Source organism: Ornithorhynchus anatinus, chromosome 8, assembly GCF_004115215.2.
Source record: "Ornithorhynchus anatinus isolate Pmale09 chromosome 8, mOrnAna1.pri.v4, whole genome shotgun sequence".
Taxonomy (NCBI): Eukaryota; Metazoa; Chordata; class Mammalia; order Monotremata; family Ornithorhynchidae; genus Ornithorhynchus; species Ornithorhynchus anatinus.
This window is the reverse complement of record NC_041735.1, coordinates 14,768,044-14,786,669: the sequence shown is the minus strand read 5'-3', so window position 1 is coordinate 14,786,669 and position 18,626 is coordinate 14,768,044. Positions and strand designations below refer to the sequence as shown.

Genomic DNA, 18,626 nt, shown 5'->3' with positions numbered 1-18,626 from the left:
AAGTTTTTAAGTTTTTGATTTTCCTGAAAAACTGCTAACCTCCCCTGAAATTTATCACTTTAGCAGGGTACCTATATGGCCTATTGGAAAATTATCCACTGGGGTCAGGGGTTGCTATGAGAAGGGACTCCAGGTCACTTTGGTTTCTTTGCAGAATCTTCAAGTCCTGAGTTTCTCAGACAGAATAAGATCAGGATTGAGAGATGCACTTAGCAGAATAGGTAGGATAAATAGTTGAGTAGATAGTGACGGTGAATACAACTGTGCCACAGCCTTCCAATCTTCCAGATCACCCTAACTAGTGAAGGTGGGGCAGGAAGATATCACAGCTAATACTGCCTGAATCATGGAGATACTTAGCCATGGAATCACAGCCTGAATCTACTGGAATAGGGGTAGTGCAGTTGGGGAAATAGTTTTACCTTAATGATATTTAAAATCCCTTGATGGGTTTCAGGATCCGTCACGATGCTGAATGTTTCTTTTCATTGCCTGTTACTATTTTGTATTTTGCTGCCCAGGAGAGGGTATGGGGAGAATCACCATCCTGCACCAGAAGTCGTAAAACATCTTGGCTAGTTTGGCCTTTGTAAATTTGAATTTCATGCTGAAAGAAGTAATCTTTACTTTAATTCAATTAGGATTACATAAAAATCATGTTTTTTCAAAAAAATCCATATTTCCCATTATAGAATTCTATAATGCTGTATTGTTAATGGTGTTAGGCCCCAAAGATACTTAAAAGTATGCTTTAATGACACATCTGTCATTTGGATTAATTTTGGATTATAAAGGCAGAATACAGTGATATTAAAATGCTCTAAATCCAACTCATAGCACTTTATTTCCAAAAATTTCTACTTATTCTGATTCCACTATAGAATATAACCCTGTTGGGTGTACAGAAAACATCTTGTGCTTCTGATACATTTCCCAGTAACTTAGTATGATCAATTTCATTTACTAGACACACAATAAACACTATAACTACTAATGTTGGTATTTGTTAAGCGCTTACTATGTGCAGAGCACTGTTCTAAGCGCTGGGGTAGATACAGGGTAATCGGGTTGTCCCACGTGAGGCTCACAGTTAATCCCCATTTTGCAGATGAGGTAACTGAGGCACAGAGAAGTTAAGTGACTTGCCCACAGTCACACAGCTGACAAGCGGCAGAGCCGGGAGTCGAACTCATGACCTCTGACTCCGAAGCCCAGGCTCTTTCCTCTGAGCCACGCTGCTTCCCCACTACTATTATTACTAGTCCTTTTAAAAATCTTGAAATCTTGATATGCTTCAAGTATTTTATAGAAGCTGTAAATTTCACTATTATAAAACTAGTCTAAATAGAGCAAATTAAAAATTTACAATACAATATTGTTTGTTTTTTATGGTATTTCTGTGTACTTTGTATATGCCAAGCACTGTACTAAGTGTTAGGATACAAGATAATCAGGTTGGACACAGTCCCGTGGGTCTCACAATCTTAATCCCCATTTTACAGGTGAGGTAACTGAGGCACAGAGAAGTTAAGTGACTTGCCCAAGGTCACACATCAGGCAAGTGGCAGAGCCGGGATTAGAACCCAGGTTCTTCTGACTCCCAGGGCCATGCTCTTTCCACTATGCCACACTGGTTCTCAATTGTGTTCCAGTTCTTCCCTGTTTTGAAGGGTTTGTAATTCTAGGGGTGTAGACTGTCTCATTTGGATAACAGGTTTGGAATCATTTCTTTCGACTTTCAACAGTCACTTTAGTCTTGTAGATGTCCAATGCTAGAAATATTCCTTCACCTATTGCTTACATTTTCCTTGGTAAATACTGGGGCATGGTTGTTTCCATCTTCAACTTTTACATTCACTACTGTGGTGGATGTTTGTTGGGGATTTCCATTATCACTCGCTTGAATCAGGAGTTTGAACAAATTAACTGTCTGCATAGGGAAAAAAAATAAAGTTATCTCCCCAAATTTATGATAGGAAGAACTTATCAAGAGCTTTGGTTTATTAGCTAGATGGTGCTTCTTCAAGAACATCAAACTTAAACCAATGAATTATAAAAACATATAAAAAGTTTAACCTCGTAATCTAAGCATCCTGAGAACTGGATTTTTCCATTATTCTGATCAATTCGGAACCTGATTTCCTTCTGAGATGGCTTTGTGAAACAAGCAAGTAAGTTACTTGAGAATTGAGGGTGTTTTTCTGATCAATATCAACTGCCACAACCTGAAAAATTGAAATACCTAGAAAGAAAAAGAAATGAATTAGCAACAATCAGGGTTCCATTAGCAATGGTTTGAATAGCTCCAGAAGTTATCCCGCTCAACCTGTATCCTAATTACCAATATTTTCCACATCACGATATTTAGAATTGGAAAGCCCAATCAAATTTGGGGTTTTTCATTAACAATAGAAATGCCATTCTGGATTATCCTAATGGTCAATCAAATCAAAACTCTGTCTCTAACATTGGCAGCAAGGACATTTGAAGAAAGTGTGTCAAGTTTGCCCTCTTCTTCACATCTATCCTCTGGGGTATGGATAGCATTCTCCTGCTGGCAGGCTGCTACTGTCTGGTCCCAGAACCTGGCATGGCACTTCTCGTCTTTGCTGGGACATGGATGGTGGGTAATCTTGCTCAGACCTAGCCCAGAATAGAAAAGGAGCTTTGGGAGTGAGTAGCCCAGCTCACCCCCCACCAGGCTAGCCATCCAGATGGGTGAAGAAAAGGCAAGGGGGATAGCTAGTCTTAGGAGATTTTGTGTAAACTCTGCAAGCACAAAGCTGCCATCCCCACTTATTGCTAACAATAGTGGTCTTGTCTTAACTATCAAACCTGGGCTCTAGTTTGCTGTCATTTGGCTAGTCACCGCAGCATAAGATACCCAGGTTATAATGTCAGGGAGTGTTTTCTCTCCTTTTCATTCCTTTTCCCCTTTCTGTAATCCCCTTCCACACTGCATTTCCTCTCTTTTTCCTCTCCTCTTCATTTCCCTTTTTTACTTTCCCTTCTTCCAAGTACCTCTGTGTTCTCTGATCCCATTCACCTCAGGCCCTGCCCCAGTCCTATCTAAGGTGATCAGGCCACTTGAGTCTCCTGGGGCTCATCTTACCTCTTGAGGGCTCTGGGAGGGCTCAGATGGCAAATTCTGATGCCTACTAGGCTCTGATGTTGGCCAGGGCCTTTTAGTGCCCTGCTTGAGTACAGGGCCATATCAAAAGCTCTTCTTTCCCTCCAAGACCCCTGGACCACACAGAGGTTTTTTGAGCTAGGTCCCAAAGCAGAATCAAGAAAGGAGGGATTACCCCTATCACTGAAAGTCACAGTCCTTGAACACCACACTCCCTCAAAGCTCCATCACCTCAAGCTCCATGTCTTCCCTATTGCCCCAAATCAAAAAATTGTTACCCTGATCTTTAATAAATTTATTTTGACCTTTCTTGAACCTTTTTGATATTTGTCGCTACAACTTCAGTGGTATTTACTGAACACTTAGTGGGTGCAAAGCATTCTACATTTGGAAGAGTACAAAAACCAGATTTGATATACACATTCCCTGCCCATGTGGAGCTGATATTATAGAGGGAAAGAACTTTCATAAGTTTACCATTTGTGTAAAGAAATATTTCCTTTTGTTAGCGTAATGTTTTGCTAATTTTATTATTTCTTAAGCATTACTTCAGTTGCCTGACTTCAGTGAACTTTAAATCCTACTGAATATAGTTCAAGGGAAATTCCCGCTAACTCAGCAATAAGGAGTTGATGAACTAAAGATGTTTTGTGAAGTTTATTTGCTTTATTTGCTCCAATATTTAGTAACTGAAATTTTATTGTGTAAAATGACTAAACTGAATTCCTTGTAAAAATCCAAGTAGTTCATGTGTAGTTTGATACTGAAATCTGACAACACTCTAGAAATGGGGACTTGAAATGCTTCCTGGAATCCCTTTAATATCACCCTTCAGGGAATAATGTGAATAACCTTCATGAAATGAGAAAGAAACATTTAGTGACACTCACTTGAATTGTGGCTTTCTTTTATACTGATGTTATATTCCTTTTCAGAAAACTGGGGTGCATTATCATTTATGTCTTTGATTCCAACTTTAAAAATTAAAGATTTATCCACTATGTTTCCTGTTGTTTTCTCGAGAGCATCGAGCCGTACCTGAAACATAGTGATCAGAATTAGGTCCGTTTTGAGTAGGAATGCTTCAGTGTTGATCTGGCTTGAATACTGCTATGGCAGTTCCTTGTGACATATCACTGTAAGAAGCTTCACTACTTGATTTCATTAATCTTGTTTATAATCTCTTTTGTACGGGTTTGTGATTAGAGGCAGAGCTTCAGTGCAGCAGCAGGCATGTCGAACATGTGGTCCATCCAGGACAGTGGAACCAACAGCAGGTATGCAGAAGAAACAGATACTTAAACAGAGACAAATCCTTCCTTCATCCTGTCTTAATTGCTGCTTTCAGTTCTGGGATAGAAGGCCTTTTTTCCTGCTGAAGAGCCCTCTACTGGGGCAGCTCTTCAGGGTTTGGGGTAGGGAGTTATTTCCTCTGCATGCAGTCTCCTGGATGAAAACCCGAGAGAATAGCCCCCAGCAGTAGCAGCAGCAGCACTGGAAGCAGAGTAACACCTCAAGCCCAAACCAGGTGTTGGATTGCTGGTAGAGTTGAGAGATTGAAGGGTTGATCTCCTGCGTCTCACTCCTCTTATTCCCGATCAAACCAGGAATTGATAATCTGGTAAATTTGTGTGTAACTATGTTAGTGATGAATAAGAGTGTGCATCTGTGAGTCTCTTTTTGCTTTCTCCTCTTTCTTTTCCATTCTCTTTCTCCTCTTTCTCCCCTATTTCCTTTCTCTTTCTCCTTTCTCCTTTATGTCTCTTCTTCTCTTTCTCCTCCTTCTCTATTTTCTTATTCTCTCCTGCCATTTTCACCTCCTAATTCTGGACTGTTGTCTCCATTACCATGGAAAGCACACCCACTAACCCTATATCTACAGGAAATTAGTAGACAAAGCTCTATTCAGTAATTCAGTAATTCTACTATATTTAACAAGAGCATATTAGATTTCCAATTATTTTGCCAGTTATTTATTTGCAATTTGCAACTTACAAAAATCAGCCCATATAACTAAATAAATGCATAAGTAACCCATTCACAGGAATTAATTTGACATGATTGCTCTCCCAGAACAGTAAAAGGAAAGGTAATAAAGGGAGGAGTTAGTGACTAGAGTATCAAGTAAAGGACAGGAGGTCACTTGACAGTCTCCATGGATGAAAGCTCCACTGAATTTTCCAAAAAAATTCCCTACAAAAGTTTGGAAGAGAATGACTGTAAAGCTGCCAGAAGCATAAGAATGTATTTTTTCACTACTATAATCAAGCTCAATATTGTCAACAAGAAAACAAAAAACAAAAACATAGCCCCAAGGGAAAAAAAAAACAGTGAAAGCAGGCACAGCTCAACCTACTCATAAAGGCAAGCCTCTCATGGTGATTGCAAGTTAAATCTCTTCTTGACTTCCTGGAGATTTACGGGAAATGTCATCTATCTTCACCTTGACACCTTGTTTTGTTTTGAACACTGAATGTATTGTTTTATTCATTCTAACCTCTTCCAGGGAATATCTAACTTTTATTTATATGCTAGTCAAATTTACTTTAGAATACCCATTTCTTTCACAGGCAACAGACCAATCCTAATGATACAAAGGCAGGAGATACAAACAGCAGATTAATCCCTGAATATTGAGTGATGTGGGGTTTAAGCCTAAGAGACTAAAGCATAGAATGTGCATATACAAGGTTGCACTAGTGATAGAAAGAAGAAATGCGATCTTGAGGCTGAGCAATGAGTCAGATGAACTTTCACCCTAACACAAACCCAACTGGGTAAAACTCAACTGGATGAACTCCTTGAGGAAGGGCAACTGGGTAAGGATACAAGGAAGATGATGAAGATGTAGAAAAATAGAGGGAAGGTTCAGGGACACTGGCTATGCCCAGCTTGGACTGGAACAGGGATGGGATGTGGTGTTGCTTTCTTTGGTCCTTTGGCATTGTGAACTGGGTCTTTCCAATTGGTGGTCAAATCCAAATAGAAGCCCAGTAGCTCGATGTGGGCAGGGAATGTGTCTGTTTATTGTTATATTATACTCTCCCAAGCACTTAGTATAGTGTTGTGCACACCATCAGCCCTCAATAAATATGATTTACTGACTGAGTTCTTCAGTGGTCTGGCTCCTGGCCAACTGGTTTGCTAGCAACATTCACATTTCTTTTTATCTTACAAACGTTCTAGAAATGGATTATTCCCACCCCTACTTTTCTGAGGAAGAAGATTGCAATTCTTCATTTTCAAATCATTATTATGATTCCAAGAGTAGTTTATGTAGAGTCTTTGTAGCCGGCTTAACCACACAATTGCAAAATTAAGTTTCTTTTCCTTATATCCACAAACAGATTATGCTTCGAGTGTGTCAGAGATGATTGGCCTCTTTGGTCAAACGTATATTTCTCTGTTGGTTTGGAAATTAAAGGGGCAAGGAATGTAAATAGTAAACTGTTCATCCGTAGGAGGTGCATTTTTTTGTGGTATTTGTTAATAATAATAATAATAATGTTGGTATTTGTTAAGCGCTTACTATGTGCCGAGCACTGTTCTAAGCGCTGGAGGAGATACAGGGGAATCAGGTTGTCCCACGTGAGGCTCACAGTTAATCCCCATTTTACAGATGAGGGAACTGAGGCACAGAGAAGTTAAGTGACTTGCCCACAGTCACACAGCTGACAAGTGGCAGAGCCGGGAGTCGAACTCATGACCTCTGACTCCGAAGCCCAGGCTCTTTTCCACTGAGCCACGCTGCTTCTACTATGTGCCAGGCACTGTGCTAAGCACTGGGGTAGATATAAAGTGATCAGGTTGGACACAGACCTCATCCCATATAGGGCTCACAGTCTTAATCTCTATTTTACAGATGAGATAACTGAGGCACAGAAGTTAAGTGACTTGCCCACAGTCACACAGCAGACAAATGGTGGATCTGGGATTAGGGCCCAGGTCCTTCTGACTCGCAGGCCCGTGTTCTATCCACTAGCCCACTGCATCTCTGCATTGACTTTCAACCTTTTTTAAGAAACTATACCCCTGCTGTTTCAAAGTTGCACATGAAATACCCACTCACATATCCTCTTCACATATTTCCTCTACTCGCCTCACCCAAACCCCTCTCTGGTCTAGGAGAAGAGCTAGTGTCAAACAAAAACATTCTTCAGATTCAGTAATTGCCTTCTCCTGTTCTGACTTCTTACTTCACTCTCTCTCCCCATTATATGTCATGATATCTATGTGCTTTACAGTAACAGCCAGAACCCAGGGATTCTTAAAGGCCTGATTGACCACCTTTGCTCCAGAGCATTAATTCATACTCCTATCACATAAAAGAGTTAATGTGTGCTTGGTGGTGAGAAGATTTCATCATGGATTCAGGGCTGAGATTACCTAACATGCCACTTTGTAAGAAAGGTGTTTCTCTAAAGAATTACCAAAAAAAGTAAACATTTGATTTACAAAAACAAGTCTGGAGAGGAAATATGACATGCCTACTCTGTGAGGGGTTTTGTTCTATATATTTTGCTTTCATAGTTCAGAACCTGAATTTCAACTTCAAGACTTAACTTCACCACAAAACTATAATTTGGAGGGAACACAGAAATTTCCTGAGTTCTAAACAGGATAAATTTCATCAGGAGATAAACTCATTTATGTAAACTGGATATTGACAAAAACTCAGAAATCCTTGCTTGTAGATTATAGATAGTTCTAAGGATTCTACAAAAAGAAACCAAATTTCACATTTTGTTACTATAAATGTAAATATCATCAGACTCCCTGGACAACTTGAAAGACCTGTACTCAGAACTAGAATTTTCAGGGTTAACTACAAATTGTAGGGGCATCAAATCTGTCCAAAATGAAGTATACTGAGTACTTATTGTGTTTAGGGGCCAGCTCATTATGGGCAGGGAACATGTCTGCTAATTCTTTTGTTATGTACTCTCCCAAACTCTTAGTGCAGTGTTCTGCACATAGTAAGCACTCGATTGTACTAAGATGCTGGGAAAGTACAATGAATTACTTGACATGTTCTTTGCCCTCAATTACAGGAAGGAGGAAACAATAGAAAATAAAAACATGTAATTAGTTCCAAAGGGAGGTGTGGATACTGAAATTCTCAGGTGACTCAGAAATGCTGAAGTTGGAAGATATTTAGGGTGGGGAGATGAGAGATTAATCAGGAAGACATTCTGGGAAAGATGTGATTTCAGAAGAACCTTGAAGACGGGGTGAATGGTAGTCTTCTGCGTGTATGTGGGAAGAGACTTCCACATTGAAGAGGTTTGTAGCAAAAGAGAAACAAAAGTTTGGTTTGTGAGAGGCAAAAAAGAAGCATGCCAGGGTATGTGGGAGAAAAGTAAAGAATAGGAGAGGGGGAAGAGAAATAATTGAGTGCCTTTAAGTCAATGGTCAGGAGATTCTGCTTGAAATGGAAAAGGATGGGGAGACAGTCACCCTCCCTATCCTCAAGGCTGTACTAAAATTATACCTCCTCCAAGAAGCCTTCCTGACTAATCTCATCTCTCCACTCTATTCTCCCTCTCTCTCGCATCACCCATGCACTTATGTCCATACCGTTAAGCACTTTAATTATCATCTCACTTCCAATCTCACATGATTTATGCACAAATCCTTATACACCTCCTACATTGGCTTAGTAGAAAGAGCCGGGCTTGGGAGGAAAAGGTCCTGGGTGCTAATCCCAGCTCCGCCACTTGTCTGCTGTGTGACTTTGGGCAAGTCACTTTACTTCTTTGTACCTCAGTTACCTCATCTGTTAAAATGGGAATTAAGACCATGAGCCCCACATGGGACAACCTGATCACCATGCATCCCCCCAGCGCTTAGAACAGTGCTTTGCACATAGTAAGTGCTTACAAATGCCTTCATTATTATTATTACATGTAATTTATTTTAATGTCTGTCGCCTCTGCTAGATTGTAAGATTCTTGAAAGCAGGGATTGTGTCCACTAACTTGTTGTAGTACAGTTCTACAGTTGTACTACAGTACTAAAGTTGTACTGTACTCTCCCAAATGCTTAGTCTAGTGCTGTGCACATAGTCAGTGCTCAATAAATGTATTGACTGATTGATTGGGCAAGCATTGGAAGTTCCTGAACAGGGGAAAAAATGCTTATTGAAAAATGATCCGGGCAGCAGAGTGAAGCATGGACCAGAAAAGGAGACACTGCAAGCACAGGGGTTTGTAAGTAGGCTTATGCAATAGTAGATGAGTTAGAGTCTGGGAGGGATCTGAGACCAGTATAGGGACCATTTGAATGGAGAGAAAAAGGCAGACTTTGGGTTCACTGTGTTTAATGCACTGTACTAAACTCTTGGGAATACACCACAGAAGCACCAAACACATGCCTGCTCATCTGGAGATCACATTCTCACAGGGGAGACAGACATCAAAGTATTTACAAATAGAGTAGGCAAAATAATTAACCAGATGTAAAATAGGAACATAATTACCCAAATAAAGGAGGGTGAAAGCATAGACCTGTGAGGTCATTTTGCCATCAGAGTCCCAGTTTAAGCAGCACAGTAGTGTCATCAACACTTCACGTGGAGAAGAGAAGAGGAACAAAAAAGGATGGGGAGAGTACGGGGAGAAATAGCCTGGAGGATGATGCCATAATTTCCTGACAATTCTTGGGCTTGGGAGCAATGACTCTGCTGCCCAGGTGGAGTTGGAACCTATGTTCTGTAGTTGGTCAAAGATGGTCATTGGAGGGTTTGTAATGGGTCTTCATCATCATCATCAACAGCATTTACCCAGTGCCTACTTTGTGCAATTAAGTAGTTAAAAAATAAACAAATATATAAGTGCTCAGTGGCTAAATAGGGTGAAATGACAGGAGGTGTGGGAATTAGGCACAGGGATTTTGCAATTAGTTACAGTGGGTGCATAGTTTGTGGGAAGGAAAGGTTTTTCATTACTCCATTTCTCAAAGTAAATGTATACTTGTCAAAGACAAAATAATCATTGAAGTTTTTTATAAATTATCCCGAAACATCACCTACCTCACTTTGAAGATTTTTTTTCAAATATTAGGTTATTATATATTGACCTGCTTCAAGTAATAATTACACTTCAACATCTTCTACTGGCATATTTAGTTATGAGAATTTGATGTTCGTCACTGTGGCAAGAGTGACTCATAATATCCCTTCACTTTTCTCCTTTTCTTCCCACCCTGAATCCAACACATTTTCCCATTATTTTTAATTTCATTACCATGAAATAAGGTGTTTTCTCTCGATCTATGGTTCGTTGCACATATATGTTTCCCAAATCATCATCTATCGAAAACAAACCAAATTCTGGGTATTCATTCACACCAGGTCCATTGATGAAATACTTTACAGATATGCTAAAGGAGATATTATTGAATAGCTGCCACACAAAAAAAAAGAAAGAAAAAGAAACACTTGGATTTTATCATTTTATAAATTGCAAATCAATCAAACATGCTGACACATTACCCTTTTTCCTTTCATTGGGTTATAAATTTTTCTTACTTTAAATACCATAAGTGTTCACCAGATACCTCTATTTACATTGGAATATGTTTTACCTTGCCAACAAATTTAGGAAATGGTCCTTGATCTTCTTCTTCAAGTTCAAAGGTGGTTATTATCCATCTTCTTCGGGAACGCTGAAGTGGTTGGAGGCTATCTGCCTATTAAGAGTGGTAAGTGTACACATTTAAATATTTTTATGCTTGATAAACTAGTGCATAACCCCTTTGAAATGGCATGTATTTACTTTGTAATTTTCACAGATTTTTCTAATTCTGATTTAAAACGTTGGGTATAATTTTAAACTCCTGATAAATATTACAGTTTTATGTAAAACATTTAATAAATATAAATATTCAATTGAAGAGGTTCTTTCTTAGAGCAACATCGAAGAAGAGTATGGCTTATCTCCATATTTTCATATCCATCAAGCACTGTAATTTAGGTACATCTTTCTTTTAAAAAATTAATTTTTTTTTTCCAGTTAGAGGCAGGTGATTGAGGCAGGTGATTACAGAAATCTTGGAAACAAAGCTGACGTTAATTAGATTCTAGTTTATGAATAGCACATTAATCTTCATGTTCATAAAAAAGAAGCAATATTCTCCTACCTTATTTTACAAAATCCAAATGAATGATTGAAAAATATTCAACAAAGCAAATAAAATGTACTTGGTCTTCAAAAGTTTAGATGTATATAAGGTAATATCCCTCATCCCTGAATTTTTGCTTTTATTCCTCCTATAGCAATAAAGCAATATCTTGGTTAACAAAGACGACATGTTCCTTGATATTACTTCTTTCTTATTAGAATGTCATTACTAGAGGGTTACCTACAGTTATGGTGCTCGAGGCAGAAGAGGACCTGCCAATAAAAAAACAGAAATATTGGCCGTGTGACCTAGTGGAAAGAGCAGAGTCCTGGAAGTTAGAGGACCTGGGTTCTAACCTCAGCTCTACCACTTGTCTGCTCTTTAACCTTAGGCAAGTTACTTAACTTTTCTGTGCCTCAGTTACCTCATTTGTAAAATGGGGATTAAGACTGTGAGTCTTATGTGGATCAGGGACTGTGTCCAACCCAATTATCTCATTTCTACTCTAGCGCTTAATACAGTGCCTGGAACATCGTAAGTGCTTAACAAATTTTTACCAAAATTATTATTATTGTTATTAGGTAAGAGAGAAATCAGAAGAGAACTGTGTCAGTAAAACGAAGATTAGGTTAGTGTCTCCAGGATAAAGGAGTGGTCTATAGTGTCAAAAGCAGCCAAGAAGTTGAGGAGGATAAGGACAGAATGGAGGCCATTATATTTAGCCTTGATGTTTAGCTTCTTCAGTGATGTTAGAGAAAGTGATCTCAGTAAAGTTGAGAGACTTGATTATAGAGGATCAAGAAGGGGGTTGGAGAAGAAGTGAAAGTAACTGGCTTGAGGACAACCTCCACCACGGTGCCCCACACACTGGTCCTGGCCCCTGATCATGCAGAGCCTCTGCAGTGATAATTCATTTTTGCTTCTTTATTCCTTTCTCCATCATTTATGTTCTAAAGGAAGCAATTGCTTAAAGGAAGATTTTGAAGTCCCATCTCTTTTGTTAGGGAAATCCTTCTTTCATTTACTGAAAATAAATTTGTTAAGAACTTCAATTGTATTCTCCTTCAACAGCCCAATTCAGGAAGTTAGCTGAAAGAGGATGCAATTCAATGGGCTTACATAACACTTTTGTTACATAATATTTCCTATTAAACTGAAAAACCTTTACCAGAATACTGTCATCAGTGCAATTTCTAATGAACTATTCTATAAGTTCTGCAAACATGAGTGAAAACAAACCTTTATTTTGCCATTTTCCTCCAGAATTCCCAATATTTTCAAATGAAAAGCTATTTGTGGAAATTTCCGAGCAAAGCAAATTGCCAATTTACTCTAAAATCATGTCATGTGTTGTTATTATTATTATTATTTCTTCAACTAACATTTACTGAGTCATTACTTTGTTATGTAGCATTTGGGAATATACAACTATGAAACAAACTGAAGACAGTCCCTGTCCACAGACTTAACACTTTAGGAGGAAAGATAAAGGTAATATACTGGAGAGGTTACTGTAATTCCTCCACCCCTTCTCTTTCTCCAATTCCAGAACCACTCAACAAAATAATCCACAAAATTCTAAATATTTACCAAGACCACTCCTGCTTTTTTTCTCCTCTGTTCCTACAAGGCTGTGGGGCTTGGATGCTAGCGATCCTGGGAGCAACTGCCATTTTGAGCCCTTCAGTGTACTGGCCCTGATTTAATACTGGAAATGTAGGCAAGAATGGAACTTTCCAGGTGAGTGCAAGGATCACTTTCCTCATTCAATTACTTATTATTTGTTAAGGGCTTACTCTGTGCCAGTCACTGTACTAAGTGCTGGGTTGATACAAGCTAAATCAGGTTGGACAGCGGCCGTGCCCCACATGAGGCTCACAGTGTTAATCCCTATTTTACAGATGAGGTAACTGAAGCTCAGGGAAGTTAAGTGACTTACCCATAGTCACACAGCAGACAAGGACGGGGCTAGCATTGGAACCCATGTCCTTTTGACTCCCAAGCCCATGTTCTATCCACTAGCCACGCTGCTTCTCTCCTGCCTTCTCTCAAAATCCACCCCCTCCACCTGCACATCTGATCCCAGTCCTTCACACCTTTTCAAAATACTTGCCCCCTGTTTTCTTCCATTCCTAGCTGCCAACTTCAACTGTTCGCTCTCCAACTTCATCTTTTTTAAAAAAAACCTTTTTTGACCCCACAGGCTCCCTCAGGTTAAAACCCCATCTCCCTCCTACCATTCCTCTCCAAACTTCTTGAGCAAGTTGTCTCCACCGCTGTCTCAAGCTCCTCTCCTCTCATTTTCTCCTTGACCTCATCCAATCTGGCTTCCATCCCCTTCAATCCACAGAAACCGCCTTCTCAGAGGTCACCAATGATCTCCATCTTGCCAAATCCAACAGCCTCTACTCCATCCTAATCCTCCTCAACCTCTCAGCTGCCTTCGACACTGTCACCTACCCCCATCTCCTGGAAATATTATCTAACCTCAGTTTTGCTGACACTGTCCTCGCTCCTGGTTCTCCTCCTATCTCTCTGGCCACTCATTCTCAGTGTCTTTCGTGGGCTCCTCCTCTGCCTCCCACCCCTAACTTTGGGGCTCCCTCAAGGTTCAGTTCTGGGACCCTTTCTATTCTCCATTTACACCCACTCCCTCAGAGAACTCATTTGCTGACATGGCTTCAACTACCATCCCTGTGGGGGAGATACCCAAAACTTAGGTCTCCATTCCTGATCTCCCTCTCCACAGTCTCGCATTTCCTCCTGCCTTCAAGACATAGCTACTTGAATGTCCACCCGTCACCTCAAACAATGTGTCTAAAACTGAACTTCTTATCCTGCCACCCAAACCCTGTCCTCCCCCTGACTTTCCCATCACTGTAGACAGCACCACCAACCTTCCTGTCTGTATCTTCTAGACTGTAAGCCCATCATGGGCAGGGATTGTCTCTATCTGTTGCTGAATTGTACTTTCCAAGGGCATATAGTACAGTGCTCTGCACACAGTAAGCGCTCAAAAAATACGATCGAATGAATGAACCAACTAAACTCGCTACATTTCCATTCCAGCACCGAGAAACATCTGAAGAAATTCCCGTCCCCCCCCCCCAAACTCGCTCTCTTTCCCCCGTCCCTCCTCCCGTTAGTTGGGTTGAAATGAAAAACCTTGGTCCTTTTGGCTCCTCGAGCTCCGGCCTCCGAGCAAAGGCACAGTGTTTGGCACAGAGTAAACGCTTGACAAATACCCTCATTATTATTAGAGTCCATTCTGAGTTTTGATCGCCTCCCTCCGCTGCATTTAATAATGATGGTATTTGTTAAGGGCTTACTCTGTGCCGAGCACTGTGCTCAGCGCTGGGGTAGATATCAGGTAATGAGGTTGTCCCACGTGGGGCTCGCAGTCTTAAATCCAACCTCTTAGTATTCATTCAATAGTATTTATTGAGCGCTTACTATGTGTGGAGCACTGCACTAAGCGCTTGGAATGTACAATTCGGCAACAGAGACCATCCCTGCCCAATAACGGGCTCACAGGCTAAAAATGCAGTGCTCTGCACACACTAAGCGCTCAATAAATACGATTGAATGAATTAATCCCCATTTTACAGAGGCACAGAGGGGTTGAGTGGCTTGCCCAAGGCCACACAGTAGACAAGTGGCGGAGATTCGAACCCACGTCCCCTGACTCCCAAGCCCATGCTCCTGTCACTAGATCTCGGGTAAGGAAACTGAGGCCCAATGAAGTGACTTGCCCAAAGTCACATGGCTGCTAAGTGGCGGAGGCGGAATTCGAACCCACGTCCTCTGACTCCCAAGCCCGCGCTCATTCCACGAAGCTACGCATCTCGCCGGCGGCGGCTGCATTTCAAGGGACTATCCGAGCCCGTCGCCTTTTCCACCCAGGAGCAAAGTTTCTCTCTCTCTCCCTCCCCCGGAGCGAACGCTGCTGCTCGGAGGGATTTTCAGGAAGGGAGGGAGGGGAAAGCCCACTAAATCGAGGGGAAAGCCCACTAAATCGAGTGCATCCTGCTAGTGGGGAAAGCAAAGCTCTGCAAACCGTGTCGTTAACCGACGGTTCTCGTCCCGGCAGGGCCCCGCTTACCGGCAGGAGAGCCAGTTGCAGGAGCAGCATCTGCAGCAGCAGCAGCAGCAGCATCTGCAGCAGCAGCGGCCCCCGCAGCACCGGTGGCCGCCTTGAGACTGCTTGACCCCGCATAAATTGCCTTGGATTGCGGGGCGCCACCTGCAAGGCGAATCCGACAGCATTCGCCCGGCGGACACACTTTATATCCTTCCTCCCTCCCTCCCCCTTTCTTCTTTCCTCCTCCTCCTCCCCCTTTCTTCTTTCCTCCTCCTCCCCCTTTCTTCTTTCCTCCTCCTCCTCCTTTCTTCTTTCCTCCTCCTCCTTTCTTCTTTCCTCCTCCTCCTCCTCCTTTCTTCTTTCCTCCTCCTCCTTTCTTCTTTCCTCCTCCTCCTCCTCCTTCTTTCCTCCTCCTCCTCTTCCTTACTTCTTTCCTCCGCCTCCTCTTCCTTTCTTCTTTCCTCCTCCTCCTCTTCCTTTCTTTCCTCCTCCTCCTCCTCTTCCCTTCCTCCTCCTTGTTTCTTTCCTACTCCTCTTTTCCTCTTCCTCCTCCTTCTTTCCTCCTCCTCCTCCTTTCTTCTTTCCTCCTCCTGCTCCTCCTTTCTTCCTCCTCCTTCTTCTCCTTCTTTCCTCCTCTTCCCTCCTCCTCCTTCCTTCTTTTCTCCTCCTTTCTTCTTTCCTCCTCCTCTCTTCTTTCCTCTTCCTTTCTTATTTCCGGTTCCTCCTCCTTTCTTCTTTCCTCCTCCTCCTCCTTTCTTCTTTCCTACTCTTCCTCCTCCTCGCGGGCTGATCCAGTCCCGCATCTCTCCTACTTGCCTCAGCCCTTCGGTTTTCCGCTTCCTCTTTCATTCATTCAATCGCGCTTCATTCAATTCATTCAATCAATTCATTCAATTGAGCGCTTACGATGTGCAAAGCATAGGACTAAGCGCTTGGGAGAGGACAATACAACATTTGCACCAGCTCCGCCCCTGCACTCCAAGGACTATCCTCCCACCCAGAAGCAAAGCTTCTCACTTCTCCGGGGCGAACACTTGCTGCTCAGAGTGATTTTTTAAGAACGGAGGGAGGGGAAACCCAACTAAACCGAATCGGGTAGCCACCGTTTCGGGGCACCCTGCTATTGTGGAAAGCTGAGCCATCAAAATCGTCAGGCTAACAATAGTAATAATTATTATGGTATTCGTTAAGCGCTTACTACGTGCAAGTCACTGTACTAAGCGCTGGGGTGCATACAAGCAAATGAGGTTGGACACGGTCTCTGCCCCATGTGGGGCTCACCGGCTCATTCCCCATTTTACGGATGAGGTAACTGAGGCCAGAGAAGGAAAGTGACTTGACCGAGGTCACACAGCAGATAAGTGTAGATCTGGATTAGAACTCATGACCTGACTCCTAGGCCCGTGCTCTATCCATTATGTCTTGTTTGTCCTGGCAGCACTACTTGCTTTTGGAGTGATCTTGGGCAAGTCATTTAACTTCTCTGTGCCTTAGTTTCTTCATCTGTAAAACTGAGATTAAATAGTTTTTCTCTCCCCTTTCCCTCCCCCTCCCACACCCCCGTCTTAGACTGGAAGCCCCTTCAAACAATCAGTGGTATGTATTAAATGCTTACCGTGTATAGACCACTGTTGCTAAGTATTTTGGAGAATACACCAGTATTGGTAAACACAGTCCCTTTCAACAGGGAGTTTATAGGGTTAGGGTTCTGATCTGATTCTGATCTATTAGGGTATGGGATCTGATCCTGTTATATCTTACATTAGCTCTCAACACAGTGCTTAGCACATAGTAAACACTTAAATGCCACAATTACTATTACATCATTCTATAAGATACAACGATGAAAAAATTTCATAAACTCGGGCTCTTTCTTGTAAGTGCATTCTCAGGGTGGAACAGTTCAGTGATGTAATATCTCATCCCCTTTTACTTTAAACAGAAGCTTCTTATTGTCAGCTTTAAAGCACTCAGTGAACTTGCCCCCTCCAATTTTATCTCACTGATCTTTTACCACCCTTTGCTACAACTTCCAGCTTCTTTTCTCAAATGACAGCCTACTCACTGTACCTCAGTCTCCTCCATTCTTTCCTGTGGTCTGGAACTGCCCCCTCCACTCCCCATAAACGACAGACCACCACACTCCCCACCTTACTAAAAAGCATATCTCCTCCAAAAGGCCTTCCCCAGCCAAGTCCTCATTTCTCTCTTTGCTCTTCCTTCTGAGTTGCCTATGCACTTGGATTTGTACCCTTTAATCACTTGAAAAGCAGTGTGGCTTAATGGCTAGAGCATGCATCTGGGAGTAAAAAGGTCATGGGTTCTAATCCTAGCTCTACCATGTGTCTGCTGTGTGACCTTGGGCAAGTTGCTTCACTTTTCTGTGCCTCAGTTACCTCTTCTGTAAAATGGGGATCAAGACTGTGAGCCCCATGTGCCACAGGAACTGTATCCACCCGATTTGCTTATATCCACCCCAACACTTATTACGGTGCTTGGCACAAAGTAAGCACTTAACAAATACCATAATAATTTTATTATTTATAATCACCCCACCCTCAGCCCCTCTGAATTTATGTACATGTCTGTAATTAATTTCAATATCAGTTCTCCCCTCTAGAATGCAAACTCCTTTTGGGCAGGGAATGTGTCTACTAACTCTGTTGCTTTGTACTTTTCCAAAGACTTAGGCCAGTGATGTCTGCACAGTAAGGGCTCAGTAAATACCATCAGTTGATTGATTTACTGATATCTCAACACTTTTTAAATATTTTTAAGAGTCCAAGGAGAAGAAAACCTTGAGACAATTCTGCACTTACAAATGCTTTCCACCCACAGATCTCAAAGCACTTTATAACCACCCAAGAGCCACAAAGAAGCTGGAGATACATCTGTTGTTTCACTGATCTGTGAAATGCAAGCCTCCCCAAGGCAGGTATGGTCAGTGCTACACTGTGCTCGGTGGCTAAACTGCCGTATAACCGTCTCCTCTTAAACAGGCTCACCCAGATCTTCCCAGTTGTCCACTCTTCTTCCTGTGATGTGTTATGGTGTTCCTGGAGGAAACACATTTTCCGCAGAGCAACGGAGAGCACATTTTCGGCAGAGCACAGAGTCACTTGTGTCACCTTGGATAAGTCCTTATCTTCTCTGTACTTCAGTTTTCTCATCTTCAAAATGGGGATTTCGCCCTCCCCTTTAGAATGTGAGCCCCATACGGACCAAGATGGATCTGATTATATTGTACCAATCACAGTACCTAGTATTTAATGAATTCCATAATGATTAGTGTGA

At 41.8% G+C, this 18,626-nt stretch overlaps 1 protein-coding gene across 1 annotated transcript in view; it reads right to left on the bottom strand.

Moving 5' to 3' along the window:
* CDH26 (cadherin 26) overlaps positions 1-18,403 on the bottom strand; it is a 29,327-nt gene extending 10,924 nt beyond the window's left edge. Inside the window, 12 exon segments of the mRNA XM_039912887.1 lie at positions 423-475; positions 478-607; positions 1,802-1,930; positions 2,077-2,156; positions 2,159-2,242; positions 4,021-4,168; positions 10,375-10,533; positions 10,715-10,811; positions 13,489-13,519; positions 14,048-14,079; positions 15,382-15,494; positions 18,152-18,403. Coding sequence (XP_039768821.1) covers positions 423-475; positions 478-607; positions 1,802-1,930; positions 2,077-2,156; positions 2,159-2,242; positions 4,021-4,168; positions 10,375-10,533; positions 10,715-10,811; positions 13,489-13,519; positions 14,048-14,079; positions 15,382-15,494; positions 18,152-18,403 — 1,308 coding nt within the window.
* Between the last annotated feature and the right edge of the window lie 223 nt (positions 18,404-18,626).